The 23,953-nt window shown below is 35.6% G+C and overlaps 3 protein-coding genes across 3 annotated transcripts; 1 reads left to right on the top strand and 2 right to left on the bottom strand.

Annotated features, from left to right (window-relative positions):
• Positions 1-475: 475 nt before the first annotated feature.
• LOC143431835 (adenylosuccinate lyase-like) lies at positions 476-23,880 on the top strand. Its single transcript, XM_076908788.1, has 6 exons — positions 476-631; positions 21,728-21,931; positions 21,997-22,279; positions 22,809-22,960; positions 23,089-23,487; positions 23,571-23,880. The coding sequence occupies exons 1-6, from the start codon at positions 476-478 to the stop codon at positions 23,832-23,834; spliced, it is 1,458 nt and encodes a 485-aa protein (XP_076764903.1). The 3' UTR covers positions 23,835-23,880.
• Positions 10,580-12,775, bottom strand: LOC143431850 (uncharacterized). Its single transcript, XM_076908822.1, has 3 exons — positions 12,571-12,775; positions 11,902-12,087; positions 10,580-10,807 (listed from the first exon to the last, which is right to left on the bottom strand). Exons 1-3 carry the CDS (start codon positions 12,658-12,660, stop codon positions 10,580-10,582), a joined length of 504 nt encoding a protein of 167 aa, XP_076764937.1. The 5' UTR covers positions 12,661-12,775.
• Ssk (smooth septate junction protein snakeskin) lies at positions 19,496-21,024 on the bottom strand. The gene is made up of 4 exons (XM_076908677.1): positions 20,889-21,024; positions 19,965-20,171; positions 19,757-19,876; positions 19,496-19,606 (listed from the first exon to the last, which is right to left on the bottom strand). Exons 1-4 carry the CDS (start codon positions 20,937-20,939, stop codon positions 19,496-19,498), a joined length of 489 nt encoding a protein of 162 aa, XP_076764792.1. The 5' UTR covers positions 20,940-21,024.
• Positions 23,881-23,953: the final 73 nt, after the last annotated feature.

Here is a 23,953-nt window from a genome sequence, read left to right on the forward strand (position 1 = left end):
GCTATAATAATTTACAATTAGACAAAAACAACCAAAAGAACCAACATTTTCACAAATAATCGACTCTCTTCAGTTCTCACAGATTTCTTTCACTATTCAATGAAAATTCTCAACTTTAACTTCAATTTTATTCGTTCTTTCGTATAATTTCGTCTCACAAAATAAATTCCAGTTCTAAAATAATTTACAATTAGACAAAAACATCCAAGAATAATTTATAATCAGTCGAGAACACCCAAAAGAGCTAAAATTTCCATCTAAAATCAATTACTCCAGAAATTCTCATAAATATTCGTAATAAATCATTAAAGTAATTCAAACGCAGTTCTTATGCCCGCCAGTAGACGCGCTGCGCGCGCACCCGCCAGTAATGGCCGCCGCGCAGCAGTCGCGTCAGTCAGTGCTCTCTCGTTCGACCTCGAATATCGTCCTAAAAATCACCCGTAAATCGCGTAAATTGTGAATCAGTGCCAAGATGAGTGCTTTTCAACAACAAAACGGCAAACACTGGGACTACCAAAGCCCATTGGCGACGAGGTACGCGTCGAAGGAGATGCGCTTCAACTTCAGCGACCAACGCAAGTTCAGCACATGGCGGAAGCTGTGGGTTTTTTTGGCCACAGCCGAGATGGTTCGTAATCGTTCGTCGAGATCGCACTAACCAGAACCCTCTCCTCTGTTTCACGTCGTTCTTCACTAATTTCTGCTCTGTTCCTTGTATTTGTTGTAATTTCTTACTGACAATAAAGAGAAACGAACCACCACACTTTTGGGGGGGGTCAAACCGCAATTCTACGACAAATATAACCAAATAAGATCATTGTCGAGCACAATGCGAAGCTGTACTCCGTTTCTAATGCGAACGCCATCTCTCTTCGTCAAAGCTTCGATCAGCGAACTCAGATTCTCTTTTAACCCATTTTTCTCGATTATCAACTTTAGTTCGAAGAATGCGGAGTCTGCGACGACCAAGGGAACTTAAGGATAACCAAAACCTTCGTCGAGCCACTGAAAAGTAAGAAAGTAGTGGCTCGATCCAGGCAGAGGTCAGCTGATACGCGAGTAACTGCTCAGCGTGCGACTAAATTGGCTAGCGGAGTTCATCAAAGAGAAAGACCGATAACAGGCGCAGTAGAAAGGTCTTTGAAGACTTTAGATAGCTCGAAACACCCGTTGGACAATGTACAGTGTCCCAATTGTTCGTTAATGAAACTCGTAGCTAGCGATCGCGAAAGCAAAGAGAATTTCAGTCGGTTTTTAGTCTACGAGGATTTCAAGCGCAGTCTTCCTCAGCAAGATCGTTTGAACCTGATACTTCCTTCTATTAGTACATATTTGAACAAGAAAAAAAGATATTCGAAGAATATTTTTAGTAATAAATGTTCTTCGGATTGTTCTTGTCGATGCAAATTGCACACGGATGATTGTAATGTTCGTTGGAACCCAACAGACGATCTTGCGAAGAACTTCTCTGGATCCGTGAAGATTACGGATGAAATTGAGAGCTCGAATCTCAACGTTTGCAAGAATAAACAGATTCTTGTGGAGAATATTTCTTCGAACGAAACTAATCGTCAGTTAGCAAATTTTGGGTCTGATATCGTTGCACAGAGTAACAGAATAGCGTCCGTGCGATCTTCAGATCAGAATCAGGGATACAAAATTCTAGAGCCGTTATTGTTGCACCAGCAACATTTCTGGCAGAGATTTCCAACGAACAATGTTCAGCCTTCGATGACAATTCAGAACTCGAATTGGTTCTCCTCTGCAGCTTATCCCAATCAGATCCACCGCGAATTTCCTGCAATTGCTTACAGTGATGCGCACAATCTCGAATACGCGAATAATTATCAAACGATTGGGAATTGCCTGCAGCAGAATTACAATTCCACTTATGAGAATAGAATAAATTCAGAGAACGCTTTGGTTTATTCGAAAGGCACTGTATTCGGTGAAAATGAGCCACGGTTCTACTAAAATCTTGCGAAGCTTGAAACGAAGAGATTTTGCCTGTTTTGTGATATTTTAATCTCTCGATTGCTTCATTTAATGCCATTACGTAATACACAGTTGAGAGAGTACGTAATTGGCAGTCGTGCGAATGTTTTCTTGAGTTTGATATCTTTATCTCTGCAAACAGAGGCTTGTACGAAGAATAACTGCCTTTTTTCTTTTTTTTAAGTTCTACGATCGAATACGTTTTTGCTAATCAGTATTTAAAAGAGGATGATAGCTGATTTTTTTTTCTCGCAATCAATGTTCTGGATCTTGTAGCTGTTTTGTTTGTACAAGCTTACTCGTTTCTTACTGATTGTAATCGCACAGATTTTTATCTACCTTTACACACATCATTTTATTTTCTAATTGTGCTTACGAGGCTGGTGATCTTTTTTTTTTTTTATTCGATCCTCAAGAATTCTTCATCGCAAGATCCCTTGTTTTTTTTTTTTTTCTGCTGTCGTTCGCTGCACTTTAAGCTTTTGAAGAAGATAAAGAAGAGCATGAAGTTCAAACGAAGATTAGAAACAATGTTAAAATGGATACAATACTGTTTTATTATATTTATATACATACAACTACGTATAAAAAGAATTTTGCCTTGTAATCGACGATCTCTCAATCTTTTGGAGAAATAAATACATCAAAACACTGAGAAGTGTTTCTACGTAATTAATAATTGGTTCGCTGTAACAATCTAAGTTACAAGTTAGTTATTTATGTACAACGATGCTGTTTTAAGCAGACACAGGCATTTGAGTGCGCATCTGCTTTTGACCGCAGTTTGGACAATTATCAGACTTGTTTCGAAAGTTCTGAAAAGGAAAATCTAGTAAACAAATTATTACCAAGGGATATAATTGGATTTCTTACATGCTGGGCCTTCGTACGCAAAGAATTGCCACAAGCAGCACATTTCAGCCAGCGTTTCTGGTCAACGTTCTTGTACAGCACCTAACGTAATCAGTTAAATCAATTATCAAGCGTAGAAATTTCTCAGTACGATCAATTTTGTACCTTGACTGCATTCGAGGGTGCACAGTGTTCGCAGAACACCCTTCCACGTTTGTCTTTGCAAACGCTGTAATACTGACTTGGTACCTGAAAGCGAAACTCCTTTGATTATGCAAATTACGCTTTGTAATCGCATTAAAATTACCTGCAACATTTTGCAAGCAGGACAAACCTTCCCAGACCTTCCATCAGAGGTATCGAGCTCATCCGCAAGCATTTCCTACAAAACAATAACAATATCTTTGCAAAATACCACAAAAAGTGATTTACAATAAGCACTTTTTAAGTTTGCTTGCATGCAATTACCTCAGCCTCTGTTTTATTAGGAGATACGGGGATTTCGTGGGAATCTGAGGTTTGAGCGTCAGTATTAGCGTGTCTGAAGCAAATTGCAATTATATTTAACGCTTTAATTAATTGATGTCTATAGCCGCCGTGTTTTTTGCTATCTGTACGCAAATGACGGCTATAGCCGTCGTGCACATTTTAATTAATAAAAAAAAAACAGCGTTAGTACGAACTGTACTAACGCGTGCATTTATTTAATTATAGAGTAACGCATCTAGAAAAAAAATAGCAGCATGCAAAACAGCGTATTAGTTGGTTTTTTTTCACTTTGAAACATTTGGGTATTCAGAGACAAATGACGGTTATAGCCGTTGAAAATTTTTTTTTTTTTTAAAATTGTGGCAAAATATGATAATTTTCAGTTCGAAACGTACAATTTGCACCTAAGAAAGAGCCACAGAAAAGCAATTTGTAATTTTCTACCACTTTTCTTCTTCTAATTTTCACGTAGTGGCAGTAATTTGTTTAATTAAAATGTTTTAAGGAACGTTTAAATTGCTCACGCGATAGGTTCGACCCGGTTCTTCTTCCGGAAGCCGTAAATCTTTTTAGTTCTGCCGCTGGAAGCGGTTTCCTCTCTGAAAACGAGTTACTGCGTTAGATAACGAAGGGGGACGAGTCTCGAGTCGACAAGAAGTCGAGCAATAAGCGATTTCCGGTGTGCAATCAGCTTTAACAGTGTTGGTATTTGCTTCGAGGTCGAGTTAGATAAGAAATGCACCAGTTGTGCCTTGCGAAAAACTGTGTTAAGTCTTGCAAAAGGTTTTTTAAGTTTAAGGTAGTCTTGTTGGTCGATAATGTAGGTATTGTCCTTTAGAAGACTAGTTTTTGGGCTTTAATTTGCAAAGTGTTCGCGAAAATTAGCAGAATTTGTGGTAAATCGATGCAAGGACTCTTTTTGAATTAAAAAATTGCACATTTTGGGTTTCAATATTGAAAAACAAAGCTACTGACAACATTTAACCCAAATTAAGAGAACTTAAAAGAAAATTTCTGCTGCATATCGCTGAAATCTAAATTTTCTGAACACCTCAAGCTTGCAATTGCTATTATTTAACACAATTCCTTACGTTTGCGTTTCCATGCGAGGATTCAACGCAGATTCAGCCTCTTCTGACTCCTCTAAACCTTCCAAACCTGTCCCTTTCAAACCTGAACACTTATTTCCACACTCTTTGTCATCCACCACCTTTTTCTGAGCAGTCAGGACCTTATTAGGGTCAGCACTTTCATTGTTAAGTGCCTCCTCCTCCTCTTCATCCCTCTGTGCCTGCTCATTTTCAATTCTCGAGTCACCAGTCGCCTTCTCCACTTTGCTGCCTTCGATTTCCTGCAGTCTTTCAATTATATCCGCCATTTGCCTTGGCGGGGAGATCAGTTTTGTCGGTTTTATCTGCCCCAGCGTCTCGTGGATGCAGTCTATCGATTTCACTGGCGATTCCATCGCATTTTCTGTCCCAACATCCTCAGTTTCAGTCACAGAACGTTTCACTGCTTCTTTCACAGGAATTTCCTGTTCCTCCACCTTTGCAGACTCAATTGCTGCGTTGGTTTCTGCTGCTTTCTTCGCAGAAGCCTTAATTGTGCCCAATTTCTTGCCAGCATTGCTCGTCACCTTAGTTTTCTCCTTCTCAGCTGGTGAAACATCGTTTTTCTTCTTTGCATCCACTTTTTCTCGCTCTTTCTCCCTTTTTGCTGTGGTTATTCTCACTTTTTTGGACTCTTCTGGCTCAGTACTCTTCTTACTGTCGATTAAAGGCAAGATTGTTACTTTATTTTGGGTTTTATGGTTCTCTGAGGCAATTGACTCACATGGTTGACCCCAAATCGTTAACAGCTGTCTGAGTCGACTCGTGAGCCCTCTTTGGAGTCACACAATAAGACGCCAGAGTCAGTTTTGTGATCGTTCCACCGGTTAATTCAGTGTCAGTCGACTGACGTTGATTGCCTTTGCCAAAGAAACACGATTGGGATTAAAAACCTGCGATTTTTCTGGTTTATTCGTCGAACAATTGCAGTAAACAGTCACTGCAGCCACGTTTTACTTCGCTGCTGTCGAAAACCAAGTGTTTGCTTTCGATTTGACGTGTTTGCAGTTGCAATTCGAGGGTCTGAAGCTTTCTCACCAGTTGTTGCATCGTTTGTTGCCTCGTCCACAGCTTGCACCCAGTGTTTCTGCTCTTTGAAGGCCTCTTTGTCCTGTTTCAACTGCTCTTGTCGCTGAGTCTGCTGTTGCTGACTCTGCTGAAGCACTTGGATTATTCCTGTGACGCATCTGCAACTGTTCAGAGCAAGAAAATGGCTTTTAAGTCCACAATTCTGTCGATTTTATCGCTTTTGGGGTATTAAAGTCTGTCTAACCCTGGGCAACAAGCTGTTCCTCTGGTAAATTGCACAAGTGCAGGGCAAGGCGAGCATGCAGGATGTTGGACAGCCTGAATCGTAGCTGATGGACTCGAAGAGAGCTGCATTTTGCGATTGCACAGCTCGCATCTGCTCACTGTTTGCACTGGCGCCTCTTTCACTTGCTGTTGAGTCTAATCAGGCAGTAAATCATCAAAAACGTTAATCACAAGAGCAGCAAAACTCGATTCCAGCCTGTCTGAAGCCTTTGGAACCTCGCAAACTCTTAGTGCTGGCTACAAATTCGACTTTTCTCGAGTTGGACGTTATTGCTTTTGGTTCAAATGGCACTCACTTGGCTTTGTATGTCCGTGGTTGGCCTCTGATCCGTTTGCACGTCGACCACGTCGACCTGGGCCAGATTTCTGGCACTTGTGGGGCAGTCCACGTACTCTCGTCGACGTCCATATCGACATTTCCTGCAACTGTGGTCAGGGTACGCGTTTTCGTCGTCTGAGGGCAGTTTCACGCCACTCACGCTGGTCGTCAGGTCGCATTTTACCGTCTAGATTGTAGAGAGACACCTTGAAAGGAACGTGGCGATCCAGAGCATGGATTACTCGCTACTGGTCTCGTTAAAATTGCGCAGAAGCTTTTTAGTGGCTGATTTTATCGACTACAACTTAGAATTTCACTACTTTCTTTGTATTTGCATATTTTGGTGTTCTACAATTGGCAATTGCTTAGAGGAATGCTTGTTTTAGCACTCTGAGAGGTCAATTTTTAATATTTGAGGCGGAATTTGGGTTCAAAGTTTGCTGAGGGACTCTTTTTATTGGAAAATTATTTTTTAATTGAAAAGAAAAATTTAATATGGCGTTGTGATAGAGTAGATTCGAAAAAGTAGACTTTTTTTTAGGTAATGTTGTAGAAAATTGGTTGGTTTTTTATTGTTTGATCATAACTGCTCAAGTTGTGCAAGATTTTTGAAGAAAAATGGAATTAAATGTCCAGCAGACCAATAAAAATTTTATAATAATAATATGGACAATTTAATTATTTTTTGACTTAAAAAAAAGAAGAAAAAAATGTAATTAAATGTCCAGCAAACTAATAAAAATTTTATTATAGTAATTTGGGCAACTTAATTATTTTTCACGTGAAATAATTAAATTTGAGCTTACTTCTGTGCACACTGGGTGACGTTTTTGAAACAACAGTTCAGTTTGGTTCGAATGGCAGCACTGATGGCACAAATTGCAAGTATGTTTCCAAAATCTGAAGATAAAGGATACAGAGAACTTTAGTAGCGAATAAATTAGTGGAGAAGAGGTCAACTTACGCTAGAATTAATGAGACGTCGATTAGAAACAGAATGAACGCCAGAATCGAAAGGCATGCTATTGTTAATGTGTACCACACAGTGGTGTATGAGAATAATAACATTGCTCCAATAATTGCGAAGGATATTGTGCCTAGGAAGGAGAAGAGAAACATCTGCAAGGATAATTAGATAATTAATTAAATTTAATTTAATATTCTCTTCAAATAAAATGAAATAAAAGATTATTTATTCAAATTTTCACTTCTGAAAATTATTAGAGGCAAAATTAGCAATTTTTCCAGCTTTGAACGATGAATAAATGATTTTAAAAATCGTCCAGCTTTTTATTAAAATTATTAAGTTCTCTTGAAAAATATTCAAGTGAATAATTGGATAGAAAAATTAAGAAAAACATTATTTTTAAGCTTTTAACACAAACGTTTGAGGGGAATTACATATTTATGAGTCTTTTACTGTGCTGTATATCACGTCAGCTTACTTCCCCCTGTATTGATCTCTGCCATAGCGAGACCGGAAGTCGAGGTGCACAGAGCGACGCTGGCAGACCTCGAACGCCCAACACGAGCGAACTTTAGCCATATTTATTCTTATTACCTTCATTCGTTTGTATTTTGTAATTAAATGTGAGAAGAAATAATTATTTAAATTTCAAGAAATGAAGAAAGAAACTTTTTCTTCATAGCAAAATTAATTATTAAAAAATGCAATATTCTGGAGAATATAATGGAAAAAAATTAGTGGAGGATAAGATATAAATTAGTGCAGAATAAAATATAAAAGAATAATATTTCGTTCGTATTTTAAAATTAAATATGAGAAGAAATAATTATTTAAATTCCAAGAAAGAAAGAAAGAAACTTTTTTCGTAGCAAAATTAATTATTAAAAAATACAATATCCTCGAATAATTTTCAAGATATAAAATTAAATATTTGCAACACCAGTTCAACTTTAAAAATGATTTTCACGTTCTCCAGATTGCCAATGGCAAATAAAAAGGATACTTGTTAGTTAAAATAATTACAGGCATAGTGTGCAATTCTCCTCCAGCAAATTGACTAATTACATCGATCGCCAGGACGAACACGTACACTCCAGAGAATACAATTAACACTATACACATCACAGACGACATCCCATAATCAGCCACCATTATCATGTAAATAATTATCGCGAACATCAGCAACACTGCCATCTAATTAAATAAAACAACCATCAACTTTCACATTACTTCAAATCTAAAAATATTTCATATTTTAATTCATCAAATTTGACAAATTAATTGGAGTATTATTTAGATTTAAAAATATTTCCAACTTTAATTCTTCAACAAATCTGACAAATTAATTCTGCAATTTGTTACTCACAAATTGGAGTGTTATTTAAATTTTAAAATATTTCAAATTTGACAAATTAATTCTGCAATTTGCTACTCACGAATTGGAGTGTTATTTAAATTTAAAAATATTTCAAATTTTAATCAATTGGAGTGTTATTTAAATTTAAAAGTATTTCCAATTTTAATTAATTGAAGTGTTATTTAAATTTAAAAGTATTTCCAATTTGAATTCTTCAACAAATCAGACAAATTAATTCTGCAATTTGTTACTCACAAATTGGAGTATTTTGTAAATTAAAAATTCTTCAAATTTGACAAATAAATCCTGCAATTAGTTACTCACAAATTGGAATATCCTGAGTGGTCTTACGACCAATCGAACGCATTTGTTTATTTTATTTTTCTCTATTTCCTGTCCAGCTTTCGAGGTCCGTTTGAAGGGGCATATTTTTTGGTACCACCTGTCCGAGTCTAAAACGGAGAAATCGCAAAGATCTGAACAGCAGGGGGGGGATAGAAATTAGGGGGGCGATTTGTCGATGGAATTAACGGAACCTTCGTCCTGCATGGTCACTCGATCGCGACGAGTTCCATCGGAAGTGGTCTTCGAGGAACGAACCTCCAAATCGTTCGCCAAGTTTCACGTTTTCTGTTTTTGTTTGGCTTCGTATTTTGATTGATGCGTCGAGTATCGATTGGTTTGCGATTGCGTTCAGTTCGAATGAGATTTTGTTAATTACTTGAATTTAGTAATTTCGTTACCACTTAAATCTGATAAGTTAATTATAATATTTTTCTAGCGAAAATTAAGCAACAAAGCACACAGTTAATACACAATTTATTACATCTTTAATGTACACACGGTATATGGCATATGTTAAACGTAAAATTCCATTTTCTTAATTTAATAAATAAATGCAAAATTTAATTAGTCTCAAAAACGACTCGAAAGTCATTTCGAGACCATCCTTTCATTGGACGGAATGTATTTTGATAAAGACACATCAATTTCCGGTTTATTTAAATATCTAACAAATTTTTCTACTCGAAAATGTCTACAAAAAATTGTCATTATTCTTTAATTATTTATTATAATTAGAATCAGCTGTAAAAATGTACAGAAAAATATTCATGGCAATTCTGAGATTGTTTACATTTATGCTATTAATTGTACAAATTGAGTAATTAATTATACAAAATTATTCTTATAATTCGGTGGCTGGGCTTGAGAAGTATAAAATAAAAAATCTTTGGACCACAAACGTTTCTAATTACTAGCTAATTAATTAAACAATTACTAATAATTATTTCACTACTGTTAATTAAAGCTATGCTCTGTTTTTAACCTAAAATTCTGTGACACAGGTTGAGTCATCCAAATATCTTCTTATTTTTTCAGAAATTTCTTTGCAAAATTTAGAAAAACTTTTTATTTCTTTTTTTTTAGATTTAAAAAACTCTGAAATATTTTTTTAAAAATTGTGAATAAGTTTGAGATGAAAAAATGTTATTAAAAAATTATTTTAATTGGAAAAACTTGTTTTTTGAAGCAGTGGATGATCAAAAAAGACAGTCAGCTGACTCAGCCTGTGCAATTTAATTTGTACATTCATTAAAAATGCTTCTACCCTTAATTAATTAATAAAAAAGGTCTGAACTATGTTATTTAATGGAAAATTGGACGGAACTGTGACTTAGAACTAAGTTTTGAATATTTGGCTCTTGAATTGGGCTCGTTTTGGGACTCAAAATTCATTTTGTTTAAAATCTAGAACACATTTGGTGGAGCTATTTTTTTTTTTTTTAATTTCAACTGTTATTCTATTAAAAAATTGCTTTTGAAATAGTTCAGAAAATTTATTTAACTATTTTTTAGTCTGTTATTATTGTAATTTCTTTTTTCTTCGACATTTTTCATTCTATTTTTTTTTTTTTTAATGTAGAAAGTCAATTTTTGATGAGATTAGTTGCCAAAAAAAATTTGTTGGACCCCAAAAGTCGTGTATTTTAATTTTTTATGAGATGAATTGCCAAAAAAAATTTTGTTCGACCCCAAAAGTGGTGTATTTTAATTTTTTACGAGCTTAATTGCCAGAAAAAAATTTGCTTGACCCTAAAAATCGTGTATTTTAATTTTTTACGAGATTAATTGTCAGAAAAAAATTCGTTTGACCCGAAAAAATGAGTATTTTCTCATTCTTGAGTCTTGTTGGAGGATTTGACGATGAAGAAGATCTCCAAAATGAAGACGAAAGCGTCTAAAAACGTGAACACTGCTCCAGAAATGAACATGTCCATGTATTGTTTACTTGGGTACAATTCGTTACTGAAATAAGGGTCGAGGATCTTCTTCCAATCGTAGACGATTACACTTCCAGCGACGACGTGCAGCAGCGCCCCCAACGCAGAAAACATGGCCAACTGCAATCAGAGCAGATCCATTTTAATTACGAATGCATCCAGATCGATGCTCCACTTTTACTTCGTTTTTTCTTCAGAAACAAGCACAGACATTCATTAAATATTAGATTTGCAAACATAAGTAGCTTTTTCTTCTCTGCAACTTGAAAGAAATTAGTGTAAATAAGAAGAAGAATTGATTTTGCAAGGACTTAAAAGGCACGCCATCTTGTTTCTGATTTATTGAGAACTTTGGTTTTATTCTAATTCAGCTTTTCATTTTCTCAAAGTTAATTCAGAAACTTTTAATTTTTTCTAAATTAATTTAGAAGGCTTCGAATATTTTCTAAATTAATTTAGAAAGCTTTTCATCTTCTCTAACTTAATTTGGAAAGCTTCGATTTTTTTCTAAATTAATTTAGAAAGCTTTTCATCTTCTCTAACTTAATTTGGAAAGCTTCGAATTTTTTCTAAATTAAAAATATGCATTCATTAACATCATCGAACTGTTAAAACCAACTTAGAGCACTTGGATAGCTTTCTAAAGCCACCATTAAAATCTGAAATCGCATTTCACTGATTAGCATCGATACGATAATTTAATAGTCGTTTACCAGCAAATTACATCGTTCATTCGCTAAGAAAACAGAAAGTGCTCGATCATTACTTATCCTTGACTACTTAACGATCATCACAGACATTTTTTGCCACCCTGTACATCAATTTTCCACTAAATCAGCGAAAAATTCCATCGAGAAGGCGTTATTTCTTCTCTGACGTCGGTAAGGAAGGTATTCGCCCAAATTTAAGTCCAGTTTGGACCAAATTGCGCTAATTTAAGTTGCATTGACTTGATTTGAGCTTAAAAAATGGCAGAAATGTCGAAAAAAACAGTTAAAAATATCGAAAAGATCGTTAAATGTCGCTGATTCGCGATCGTCACGCGATCTATCGATCTTTCATGTCACTTTTTCGATTTATTTGCGTCGACTGCGTTCGTGCGAGTCAATTTCCGGTTTAGAAGATTTGTTTTGAGGCGTAGAAACGTTTATGCTTCATTTTTGAGTTGAAATTTGAGGCAGAAGAGAGTTTTGGATGATTTTATGGAGACTTACTGTTCGTTTTGGTATTCTGTCGCCCATTATTTGGCAAATGACGAACATCGTGTTGATTATTACGTAACCGCCCAGAGAGATGTAGATTATGGCTGCGTCGTCCAGTTTGAAGTGCGTTCTGATCAGGATTTTTTGGAACGAGTTCAGAGGGTCGACGATTAGGCCAATCGCGAACACTGCCAAGATCTGTGGAGTATTATTTTAATTGGCAAATGATATTTTAATATTGCTGATAAAATAAAAAATTTTTTTTTTAAATTAATTTAGGAAGCTTTGAATTTGTTCTAAATTTATTTAGAAGGCTTCGAATATTTTTTAACTTGGTTTACAAGGCTTTTAGATTTTTCTAAATTTATTTAGAAGGCTTTTGGATTTTTCTAAATTAATTTAGAAGGCTTGCAATATTTTTTAAATTAATTTAGAAACTTCTAATTCTCTCTAAATTAATTTAGAAAAAATTGGAAGCCTTCTAAATTAATTTTGAAACTTTTAATTCTCTCTAAATTTATTTAGAAAAAATTGAGAGCCTCCTAAATTAATTTGAAAAGCTTTGAATTTTTTCCAAATTAATTTAGAAGGTTTGCAATTTTTTCTAGAAATTTTTGAATTATTCTAAACTAATTTAGAAGGCTTCTAATTATTTCTAAATTATCCAACTTTCCAACTTACAATTTCAAGAACCTTCATCACCATAGGCAAATAACCAATCAATTTCCGTTCTCCACGAACAGTCTCAGCCTGCTGATCCTCGTCTGCCATTCTAACCCTTCGATGTCTTCCTCTGTTGTCATCCAGTTTGACCAATTTCAATGATTTCAAATCACCAGAACTCTCAACTTTATCCGCACCTGGTTTTCAATCCTCTCACCTCGACTTTTTCAATCTACAACGCGATAAGACAACAGTTCTCATAAATAAACCACCAACTCACGCCCTCTGCTACTTCAAAACACTTCAACCAGTCTCTCCTCTCGATTTCCAGCCAGTAATAATGTCCACCTTGTATAGATCGATATATTTTCCACGCGCAGCAGTCAACTGGCCTCGCACTGACTCATTGTAAGCGTCGCACGATCGCAAAACAGATGATGTAACTCGATCGAAGGTGGTCAAAAGATTGCTTGCATCGCGTAGAACCTGTGACTGCAATTTCAAGCTTTAATCTCGCTCCATAGCCGAGTAAATCGAGAAAATGTCGAACCCAATAGCGCTAAGTGCCGCGTTGGACTTACTGCTTTTGTGCATTTGCAGTGTTTGAGCTTAACAGTGCGTGTCAGTCGATGTTTATCATTGTTATGACGATGGAACAAGCTTGAAATCGTGAAAAATGGCAGCACAAAGTCGTAAACGAGCGAAATTCACGCAGAAACAGCGCAGATCCGCTCCGCGCGGCGGGCAAACTTAAACTGGAACGCGAAGCGTGACACACTGAGGGGCGATGGAGTGCGGAAAAGTCGCGCAGGCGGTCTGGCGACTTTGTTCAGCCTTGTTCACAATTGCCAGCTGCTTGGCAGGTCTTTTCAGTGCGAAAAACGACCTTTTCGTGCTTTTCAGCTACTCCAATTAGCGCATTTCTGCGAAATTAAGTCTTCTATGAGCTTCTTTCTCTCATTTTTGTTCAAAACTTGCTAATTTTGTAACAATTTCTCTTGTTTTTCTCTGTGGAAACTGCTATTGTTGTCTTTTAACTCATTATTTGATGAATTATGCTTCCTTTTTTTTAAGTTTGCTGCTTCGAAGGAGCTTTTTATGGCTTAAAAAGTGCAGAGATCGATAAAAAAGAGGTTCAGCACTTGAATTTTGTATTTAGTGCCTTTTTTTATTAGTATTTTGTTTCTGAGTGAAGTAGAAGTCAGCTTGGTTAAACAATTTTTGAAATTAGTGGTGGTCGGTACTGTAGGTGGCCACTGTCGGTATTTGTGAAGCTAAATCAGTTATAAAGTTCAAAAAATCGTAAAAATTGCTTCTTTAGCGATGCTTTACTGCAATAATTGTAAAAAAAAGTGATTTTTGGGTTTCATAAATTACTTTAAGCCAGTAGAATTTTAATTAGTGAAGGTTCTATTTTGCATGCGAGTTTTTTAATTAATTTAAGAACGTCTAAGCAGTTGATTTTGGACTTTTACGCGAAATTCTTTTGGTAATTAGAGTCTGTGGCATTTAATTTCGACGCGCATGCGCAGACAGGGCGATTTGAACGAAATCTGGCGCGAAAATTGCCATTTTCACGTGGTTTTGCGTTAACCTTGCGCCTCAGATTACACTTTGGCAGCGTTGCAAGATTGTTTCAGTCATTTTTCTCGATTTCACGCGATGTATCGTCTTTCAAGACACATTTCGTCGACTCAGCTGGCTCAATTAATGTCGTTTTACAATTAATTTTACAATTTTGGTCTTCTCTTAAGGGACTGGAACTTATTTGAGGCTCATTTAAGTCGTTTATGACTCGTCGATTGCACAAGAAACTGATAAAGAACGTTTCTACGAGCTTTCGACCATGACACGACACATACACAGTGCAAATATTGAAATGGATAACTGCGAGCTGGTAATTTTAAGCAAATATGAATCGAGCACAGCAGTCAAACACGTGGACTATTTTTGTATGCATAATATCGATCATGAATTTGTGATTGAGCACCACAATCTCGAGTTTTGCAAGTGGAACAGGCTTAAGTGAATGGATTATTGTTTGTGACACACTTTGAGTGGAATTATTTAAGGAATTTCAATAAAAGACTCGTTTTTTATTGTGTAAGGAGCCTTAAGTGATGTTTTATGCAAACAATTGATCGTTTGTTTAGGTGTGAACGTTAGAAGACACTCTTGAGTGCATTTTGGAACGCTGACAGGGGTGTATCGAGGCAAATGAGTGCCCTTATTCTAAAAAAATTCAGAATTTTGGGTAAAATAATTAAATTGCAGGGTTTTTTTAGTCACAGATCTTTGTTTGCAAGATTTTGATAATATTTTTGAGTGGAATTTTTTTATTTGTGTCCCTTTTTAAGCTTCTATTTTAATTGAACTCAAAAAGAAAGACCAAAATGGTCAGAAGTGACTTTTATTTTGTTTTTTAAACAAATTTTGGTTTTGCTTTGGGTGCGATAAACAAATTGCAGGGTTTCTTTATCTACAGACCTTCCTCTACAAGATTATAACAAGATTTTTGAGTGTTTCATTCAGAAAATTAATTTATTTTGCTTGGAAAATGAGTGATGTTAAGGTTTTTTTGAATTATAGTTTTTTGAGTGTAATTAGCGAGGTAATTAGTTTAAAATTTTTATTCTTCGACAGGTTTCTGAAGAATAATGAGTTACATCTAAAACTTGCAAAAAAATTCAAAAAAATCCAAAATTTTGCTGATAATGCAATTTTTTTCTGCTGAAGAAACTCAAAACTTGTTCTTTTTGTATCATCGACAGATTCCTACCTTTTCGACATTTTCTCTTCAACATTTCAGCTTAAATAATTTTTGCTACAACGTTAATAATCTCATTCAAAACAATCTCATTCGAAATTTCATTCATTAAAAATTTTCAAGGCTGAGTGATGATTAATAAAAGCTTCAAAGTGGAAAATTGACAAATTAGAGGCCACAAATTTTTTTCATACTTTTTAATTAGTTTTTAAGATGGGTTTGACCTTACATATTAGGCTATTAAGGTCGTTCAACACCATATATCATTTCTTGGTCCACTTTATGGGGCAATTATGCGTTCACTGGGTCAGCAGGTGTGGTCTCAACCTTTATTTACCATCACATAATTTTTCTACCATTCTCAAACCACACAAATTTCACATTTTTATTTTTGAGCAATCCAAAAAAAAGCGATTTTCACAATAAAATAATTTTTTTCTATTATTTAAATCCACATTTCTTTCTGTGCTTCGTTTAAAGGGCCAGCTTCTCGTCTCACAACGCAGCTAATTAACACGATTATGTGCCCAGATCGTAGGCGTGCGATTGTACCCGGTGATTCATAATGATTACCAGGTCAAGTGGGCTAATTGATGCATATCGTGGACCTGGTTCAAGCCCTCCTTTAATTTCACTCACAAACGCTCGCTGTCTTCGTTCATCTTCATCTTAATTAATTCCTCTGAGCAACAATTTTCAATTTTTTGGACGCCAAAAATATGGCTTTGGCCTCTTTAAAGTGTAGCTTACTTTTAGAATTTTTTTCTTTTAATTTCGGAGTTGATTTCGATTTTTTTTCTAATTATATTTAATTTTGGAGTTGACTGTCGATTTAGCTAAAACAAAGCTTCTTTTTACAATTTTTTCGTCAACTTTTCCTTAATTTTGGGTTTGATTTTGGTTCGACAATTCTCGAACTTGGATTGCACGATGAATCAGCACAGCAATTAAAAAAATGGCGTGCGATAGCAGCGCAAGAGCCAATATTAACTCAGGAACACTGAAAGCAATTTTCAAAACCAATTTAATCAACTTTTAAGTAAAAAATTCCATAAATTAGGTTTCTAAAGAAATATTTTTTCAAATTTACTCGTAATCCTCGTCGTCAGAGTCGTAAGAGTCATCGATTATCCAAAGAATCCACTTTTGGAGCTGGTAAATTCCGCAAATTAGGCTGCCAACAGCGCCAGTCGAAACGAAACACGTCTCCTTCGCGATTTTCACATCGTTACTTCGTATTTTGAGGTTAGATTCGATGGTTCACTTACTCACGAGGAATATGTGCTCCTTTTTCATCAGCAAAAGCAAAATGTCTGATGAATGGACGAGGATGTAGCCAGTCGTGAACGTTGGGACCAAAATTCCAAATATTGGGGCCTCAAAGTAGGGCTCCAATGGTCGTAGGTACACTACTGTGCCTACTATGCAAGCAGACTGCAAAAATATGTGATTTTGAGTTAGAAAAAAATTTATTTTATAGTCAAATTTATTATTGGGAATTTTAAATAATTTTTTTTTTAATTTATTTGGTGGATAAATTGATTGAAAAAATATGATTAGAAAAATACATGATTTTAAGTTAGAAAAAAAATTAATTTAATGGTCAAATTTATGACTGCAAAAATATATAATTTTGAGTTAGAAAAAAGATTAATTTAATTGCAAAATTTGTGACTGAAAAAGCACATGATTTTGAGTGAGAAAAAAAATTAATTTAATCGCCAAATTTATTATTATAAATTTAAAAAAAATTTTTTATTACCATAGACAATGTTCTCCAAATTAACAATTTTTTTTCAAGGCTCCATTTGTTTATGTTTAATCCAAAATTGCGAAAATTTATTGGAATGTTACCCATTTCTTATAGAAATGAGATTTGTGAAGCTTGAAGCGATCTGAAATTGAAGAAATTGACTCGAATCGAAGTATAGTTTGTTGTGGCTGCTGAAACCGGAAGTTGGAGCGCTCCAAGAATCGATCTTTCTGTGTTATGCAGTGAATAACGTAATTATAGAAGATTTTTGGGTAAAAATTGAATTTAAAAAAAAAAGAAGGAAATTTATTTTCTTGTAAACTATATTTTATTAATTTTTAGGTATTGAAATTTTTATATTTGATTAATAATACAGAGAAAGTGAAGAATTCCAAAACTTAAAAATTTTTCAAATATTGTTGCACAATTAAGCTTGACAATTTTTCAAAAATTGTGGCTTAGTTGAACTTGAAATATTTCTCGAAATTTTTATTCTTCGAAATTCCTCTTCTCGAGTTTAACGTTAGAGGATTAAAAAAAGAATTACACAAAATATAAACACAGAGTATATTTCAATTCTAAGTTTGGACATTGCTGGCCACTAAAGCAGACTTCACTTGCTCATATTCCATATAAAGGGTGTGAGCAGATTCGCAGAACAGCACAATTAGATTTGCTAAAAAACAGAGAAAAACCCTCAGAATTTTTAAACAACAAAATCTTGAATAATAAAAAAAATATACTCACCCAATAAGAGCAAACCAATTTTCAATTCGCTTCGAGGGACCTCAGAATCGTCTGGCTCTTCATAATGAGCCCTTATAATTCCAGAAATGGCGCCAATTAAATGAAAAACCACTCCAATTGAAAAATACGTGAGCTCCTGCAAATTAAATTTTTTTTTAAAATTAAATTAAATTTTTTTTTAATACCAGTCTTCATCAATATTTTAATTATTTTAATTATTATAATAATTGCTGAAAGAATTATTTATAATAATTGTTTTTTTATAAACCAATTTCCATCAATTTTAATTTTTTATATCTCAGTCCATTATTAATAAAATAAATAATAAAAATGGCTGCATAATAAAAATTATGCAGTGTTTAATAAAAAACTAAATATACAGCTTAGTAATAAAAATTGTTATATAATTTTATAATAATTATTAAAGGTGTGAGACCAACTGAAAGACTGCGAGGCTTTTCAAACACGTGCGCAGCGGCCATGAAAAGGTAGACAAGGAAGAACATGGCTGTATCGACGCAGTAAATGAGCCACAGCCATCTTGGAATCGTGTATTCATTGTATTTCGCCAATTCGTGGATGCAAACACTGCATATTATCTATTTAATCGATAAATGTCCATTAATTGCTCGTTCTTCGACTTCTAAATTCAAATTCTCTGTTACCAGCTCGTATACTTTCAGTAGAAAGCTGAAATCTTTGAGCATGCGACGTATTTGATGGAACACGGCCATTAAACTGGTCCTCGATCGCTTTGAAGTTCGTCGAAAAAAAAGAAACCACCCTGAACATTGAAATTTTTGCTTGGTCGAACTTATTTTCGATTTTCAATTTTATTTCGAAGTTTCTATCATTCGAAATTAATTTCAGTCGAAGAATATTGTATTCTTTATTAATAGAAAAATGATTTATTGGGTTTCCATGTATACAGAGTGCTCAAAAAAAAAAAATTATTCGATGTTCGTATAACACATACAAAAAATTGCTCTCAGCGCTACAACCATTTTAGTTTCAGGGTTGAAATTTGGTATACTTTTAGTACTTTTAATGTACCAAGTGTTAAAAAAAAATCGTTCGATTCTATGGCTTCAATTTCATAATTTTTAATTAAACTGTTTTTTGATCGAATGATTTTTTTTAACACCCTGTACATGGATATATCATGCAATTATAGTATGTTTACAGTATAAATGTCCTTACAAACACGTAGCATAATTTTCTTTTATACAAAAATTAAATATTTCTTAAGTTATACAGTTTCAGTGCTTCAAGTACAAAATGATTTTTTATTAATTAATGCGAAAGTTTCGATGGGACAGCAATAATTATCTTGAAAAGTCTTCTTCAACAGCGTTTCGTTGAAAAATCTCGTCAATTTTCTGTTAAACAATTGTTCGATTTTTTTTAAAAAACGAAATCCTTCGAGTTCTCACGAATTTCTGAATTGTTGAATGAAAATTTGACGCCATCTTGTGACTGAGGTGTTTAAATCTTGTGTGAACCTTTATTCTAATAATTGATCTGAAAAATCTCGAGAAATTTTGTGAATTGTCAGAGAAACAATTGTTTGATCTTTTTTTAAAACGAGATCCTTCGAGTTCTCACGAATTTCTGAATTGTTGAATGAAAATTGGACGCCATCTTGTGACTGAGGTGTTCAAATCTTGCGTGAACCTTTAATCTAAGAATTGGTCCTGGTTTTTCGCGAAGTGGAGGAAGCTCAAGATCAAATCGATGAGATAAGCTGCGCCCTCGATGACGCATAGCGCGCCCACAGCCAAACCCACCTAAAAAATTCAAATTCCATTTAAATACCTCAAAAATCAACGCAAGAGTAAAAATCAACGATCAAAATATTTTTTTGATAATTTCTTTTTTTATTTTAATTTTTTTTTTTTAATTTACTCGTCAAAAAATATAATTTTCAACATTTTTACCTGTCTTTCTTGCACAATAGTGTCGTATTTATTTTCTGGCTGATATCCATGCCAATAATGAAGAGCTGTGCCACCAACAGCAACAAACATAAAGGTGCCCACAAAGTTCATAATAATTTCCTGTAGAATTAATTTAATAAGTGATTTTAATTGCTCAGTAGCCTCAAATTACTCTGTGTTCAATAAAAACCGTGCAAAGTGAGCTTACAACGAGAGTTTTCTTGTGATTCGTGCTGCCAAAGCAATAAGTGATGAGAACGACACCTGTGTAGATGAAAAATCCGACTAAAACACCAGAAGCAACTATTTCTGCGTCTGGATTTTTGTCTTCGTTCAAATTCCACGTCCCACCAACGCCAAGGAACTCTCCTTTGTATCCTGTTCGATACAGGATCAGAATTATGAGGTTGATTACCTGCAAACACCACCTACTTTATCGACAGCATATAATATTTGACAAAAAATTGAGTAAAATCGAATAATTCGTGAAGATTCGTGCATAAGACGATTTTGCAATATAAAATAACATTTTTTACGTTTTTTAAGTCATAAATGGAGGCAGATTTGTAATTAAAAAAATTGATTTATTATTGTATTTTGGTGTTTTGATGTCTTAAAAGTGGTTTTTTGGGTGTTTGCTATTTTTCTAAGCAGAAAGTACAATTCTCTATCGCCACATTGTATATCTAAAAGGCAAATGGTATCATACTGCAAACAAGGCGCCTTATCGTGCACAGATAAGGACCCAAATGAATCATAGAACTATGTATAAACATTTTTTCAACGATTCTAGCTGCCACGATCGATCAACGTAACATTGCGTCAATCTAAAGTTGTTACAACTTAAACTATTACAAAATATCGAACACTTTTTTTACAAATACCAAGAAAAAAATTTTTCTGCACTCAAATAATTATTTTTAAAAAATGTTATCGCGAATATTTGATAACAATTCACTGTCGAGGGCAAAGTTAAGGTTCTTCTGGTGATTTTGCAGTGAAAATTGCGAGTTCACAGAACGTCGATCAGCGCGATTCCTACTTTTCCATCGCGTCGTAAGTCCAGCTTAAGTTCCACGAATTATCGATTCGTTTTGCTCGTTTTTTATGCAAATTGAGGGTCGATTCTCACCAACTTTAGCACTTTTATCACTATACCCGCGATGCTTTCCAACGACACCATGTTTACTGTTTCTGCACGAACTTCTCGCGTTGAGAACAGGTGAACCAATTGCGTGGCGGCTGCCTTCGATCCAGCACCAAGCCCTGCTTATCTAATCAGATGATACAACGTCGAAAGAGGGATAAGACGTGTGGAAACCACCTGCACAATTACACCAACCGTATTATCGCCAACGATAACTGAGCGTTATCAGAATCCACCATTTATTGTTATTTTTTCTCCCAATGCTCGATATTTTTCGATCTGCGATGGTGGATCGTGTGTAGAACAATAAAAAGAAGGGGTGGAATTTTTTATTGCACCCCTTTAAAGCCTCCATTTTAATTAAACCAAAAAAGAAAAGGGAAAATGGTCAGAAGTGACTTTTATTTTGTTTTTAAACATATTTCTGTTTTGCGTTGGGTGCGATAAATAAATTGTGGGGTTTCTTTATCTACAAACCTTCCTCTACAAGATTCTGACAAGAGTTTTGAGGGTTTCAGTCAGAAAATGAATTTATTTGCCTTGGAAAGTGGGTGATGTCGAGGTTTCTTTGAGTTATCGTTTTTCGAGTGTAATTAGTGAAATAATGAGTTTAGAATTTTAATTTTTTGACAGATTTCTGAAGAATAATGGGTTGCATCTGAAACTTGCAAAAAAAATTTAAAAGAATTTAAAATTTGCTTGTAATTCAATTTTCTTCTGCTGAAGAAACTCAAAGCCCATTCCAACAAATTCCTACTTTTCCAACACTTTCTCTGCAATATTCTCGCTTAAATAACGTTAACAATGTTTAATTGTTGCCACAGGAACTGGGTTTGGACATAACAGCAGAGCAAATCGCAGAAATGGAGTCGCACGTGGATGAAATCGACTTCGAGGCAGCTGCAAAAGAAGAGAAGGCCACGAGACACGACGTGATGGCCCACGTCCACGTATTTGGCAACCAGTGCCCCAAAGCAGCTCCCATAATCCACTTAGGAGCCACCAGTTGCTACGTTGGCGACAATACGGTAAAAACAACGCAAAAAACTGCCTCCATCGAGCATCAACAAAGCATAAAAAATGCTTTTTGCAGGATTTAATTGTTCTTCGCGAGGGGTTCAACATTTTGCTGCCAAAGTTAGCCAATGTGCTGTCGAATTTATCGAAATTCGCGATGGAACATCGAGATTTGCCAACGTTGGGCTTCACTCATCTTCAGCCAGCCCAACTGACAACTGTTGGCAAACGAGCGACGTTGTGGCTTCAGGATCTTCTGATGGACGAGAGAGCACTTCGTCGAGCCAGAGACGACCTCAAATTTCGAGGTGTCAAAGGCACTACAGGCACTCAAGCTTCGTTTCTTCAATTGTTCAATGGTAATTCCCTTTAAGAACCCTCTAAAGCAGCAAATTTGCACTATTGGGTTCCCCAAAAGTGGGTTTTCTTCGCTAAAACCTCTGCTAGAGCATTACTTTAAGCACCAACTGCATTTACAACTCTTAAAGCAGCAAATTTGCACTATTGGGATCCCCAAAAGTGGGTTTTCTTCGCTAAAACCTTTGCTAAGACATTACTTTAAGCACCAACTGCATTTAAAGCCCTTAAAGCAGCAAATCTGCACTATTGGGTTCCTCAAAAGTGGGTTTTCTTCACTAAAACCTCTGCTAAGGCATTAATTTAAGCACAAACTGCACTTACAACCCTCAAAGCAGCAAATCTGCACTATTGGGTTCCCCAAAAGTGGGTTTTCTTCGCTAAAACCTCTGCTAAGGCATTACTTTAAGCACCAACTGCATTTAAAGCCCTCAAAGCAGCAAATGTGCACTATTGGGTTCCCCAAAAGTGGATATTCTTTGCTAAAACCTCTGCTAAGGCATTACTTTAAGTACCAATTGCATTTTATAGGCGATGGAGAGAAAGTGAAGCAGTTGGACAACCTGGTGACCAAAATGGCTGGCTTCGAGAGGCACTATGGCGTCACTGGACAGACTTACAGTAGAAAAGTTGACGTAGAATGCTTGAACGCTTTGAGTTCCCTTGGCTCCACCGTGCACAAGGCAAGATAATCTAAAAAACCACTGCTTTTAATGCTTCTCAACCGATTCTAATCGCATCTACTCTGAGCGCAGTCATTCGTGCTTCATCGCACAGCAGCAATTGCTCATTAATTGCATTCTACTCTTAGATATGCAGTGACATTCGTCTGCTGGCAAGCATGAAAGAGATCGAGGAGCCTTTCGAGGCTACTCAGATAGGCTCAAGCGCAATGCCATACAAGAGGAACCCAATGCGATCAGAAAGGTGCTGCAGCATTGCCAGACACTTGATGACACTGGTCAACAACTGTTTGCAAACAGCTGCTGTGCAGTGGATGGAGAGAACTCTGGACGACTCTGCGAACAGAAGAATCACCTTGTCAGAGGCATTTTTATCAGCTGACGTGATTTTAATGACCCTTCAGAACGTCACTGAGGGTCTTGTGGTGTACCCCAAAGTGATCCACAAGCATTTGGCCCAGGAACTGCCTTTCATGACCTCCGAGAACGTGATCATGGCTATGGTGAAGGCTGGTGGCGATAGACAAGTAATATTTTGGTCAAACGATGTCTCTTCTTCTAGATTTCATGTAAAGTGACTTGGACTAACGTTTCTTGTGCTTTTAAACAGGTTTGCCACGAGAAAATTCGAGTGCTGTCGCAAGAAGCCAGTGCAGAAGTGAAGCAACAAGGAAAAGACAATGATTTGGTGGAGAGGATTCAAAGAGACCCTTATTTTGCGCCTATTTGTGACCAGTTGAGCCAATTGATGGACCCCAAAACGTTCATTGGCAGAGCACCTCAGCAAGTTCTTGAATTCATAACTGAGGAAGTGTCTCCTATTTTAAAAAATTATGAACAAGTGCTTGGCCAGTCTGTGGAACTGAATGTCTGACCAGACAATTGAACGTCCTCTTCTTCGCAATTCCACTTAATTTGTACAAAAAACAACGCGTTGCATGGAAGATTGTTATTATTAAACAAAAAGTTTACAAAAATCAGAATTGGGTTCAG

The sequence above is a fragment of the Xylocopa sonorina genome, unplaced genomic scaffold, assembly GCF_050948175.1.
Source record: "Xylocopa sonorina isolate GNS202 unplaced genomic scaffold, iyXylSono1_principal scaffold0014, whole genome shotgun sequence".
NCBI lineage: Eukaryota > Metazoa > Arthropoda > Insecta > Hymenoptera > Apidae > Xylocopa > Xylocopa sonorina.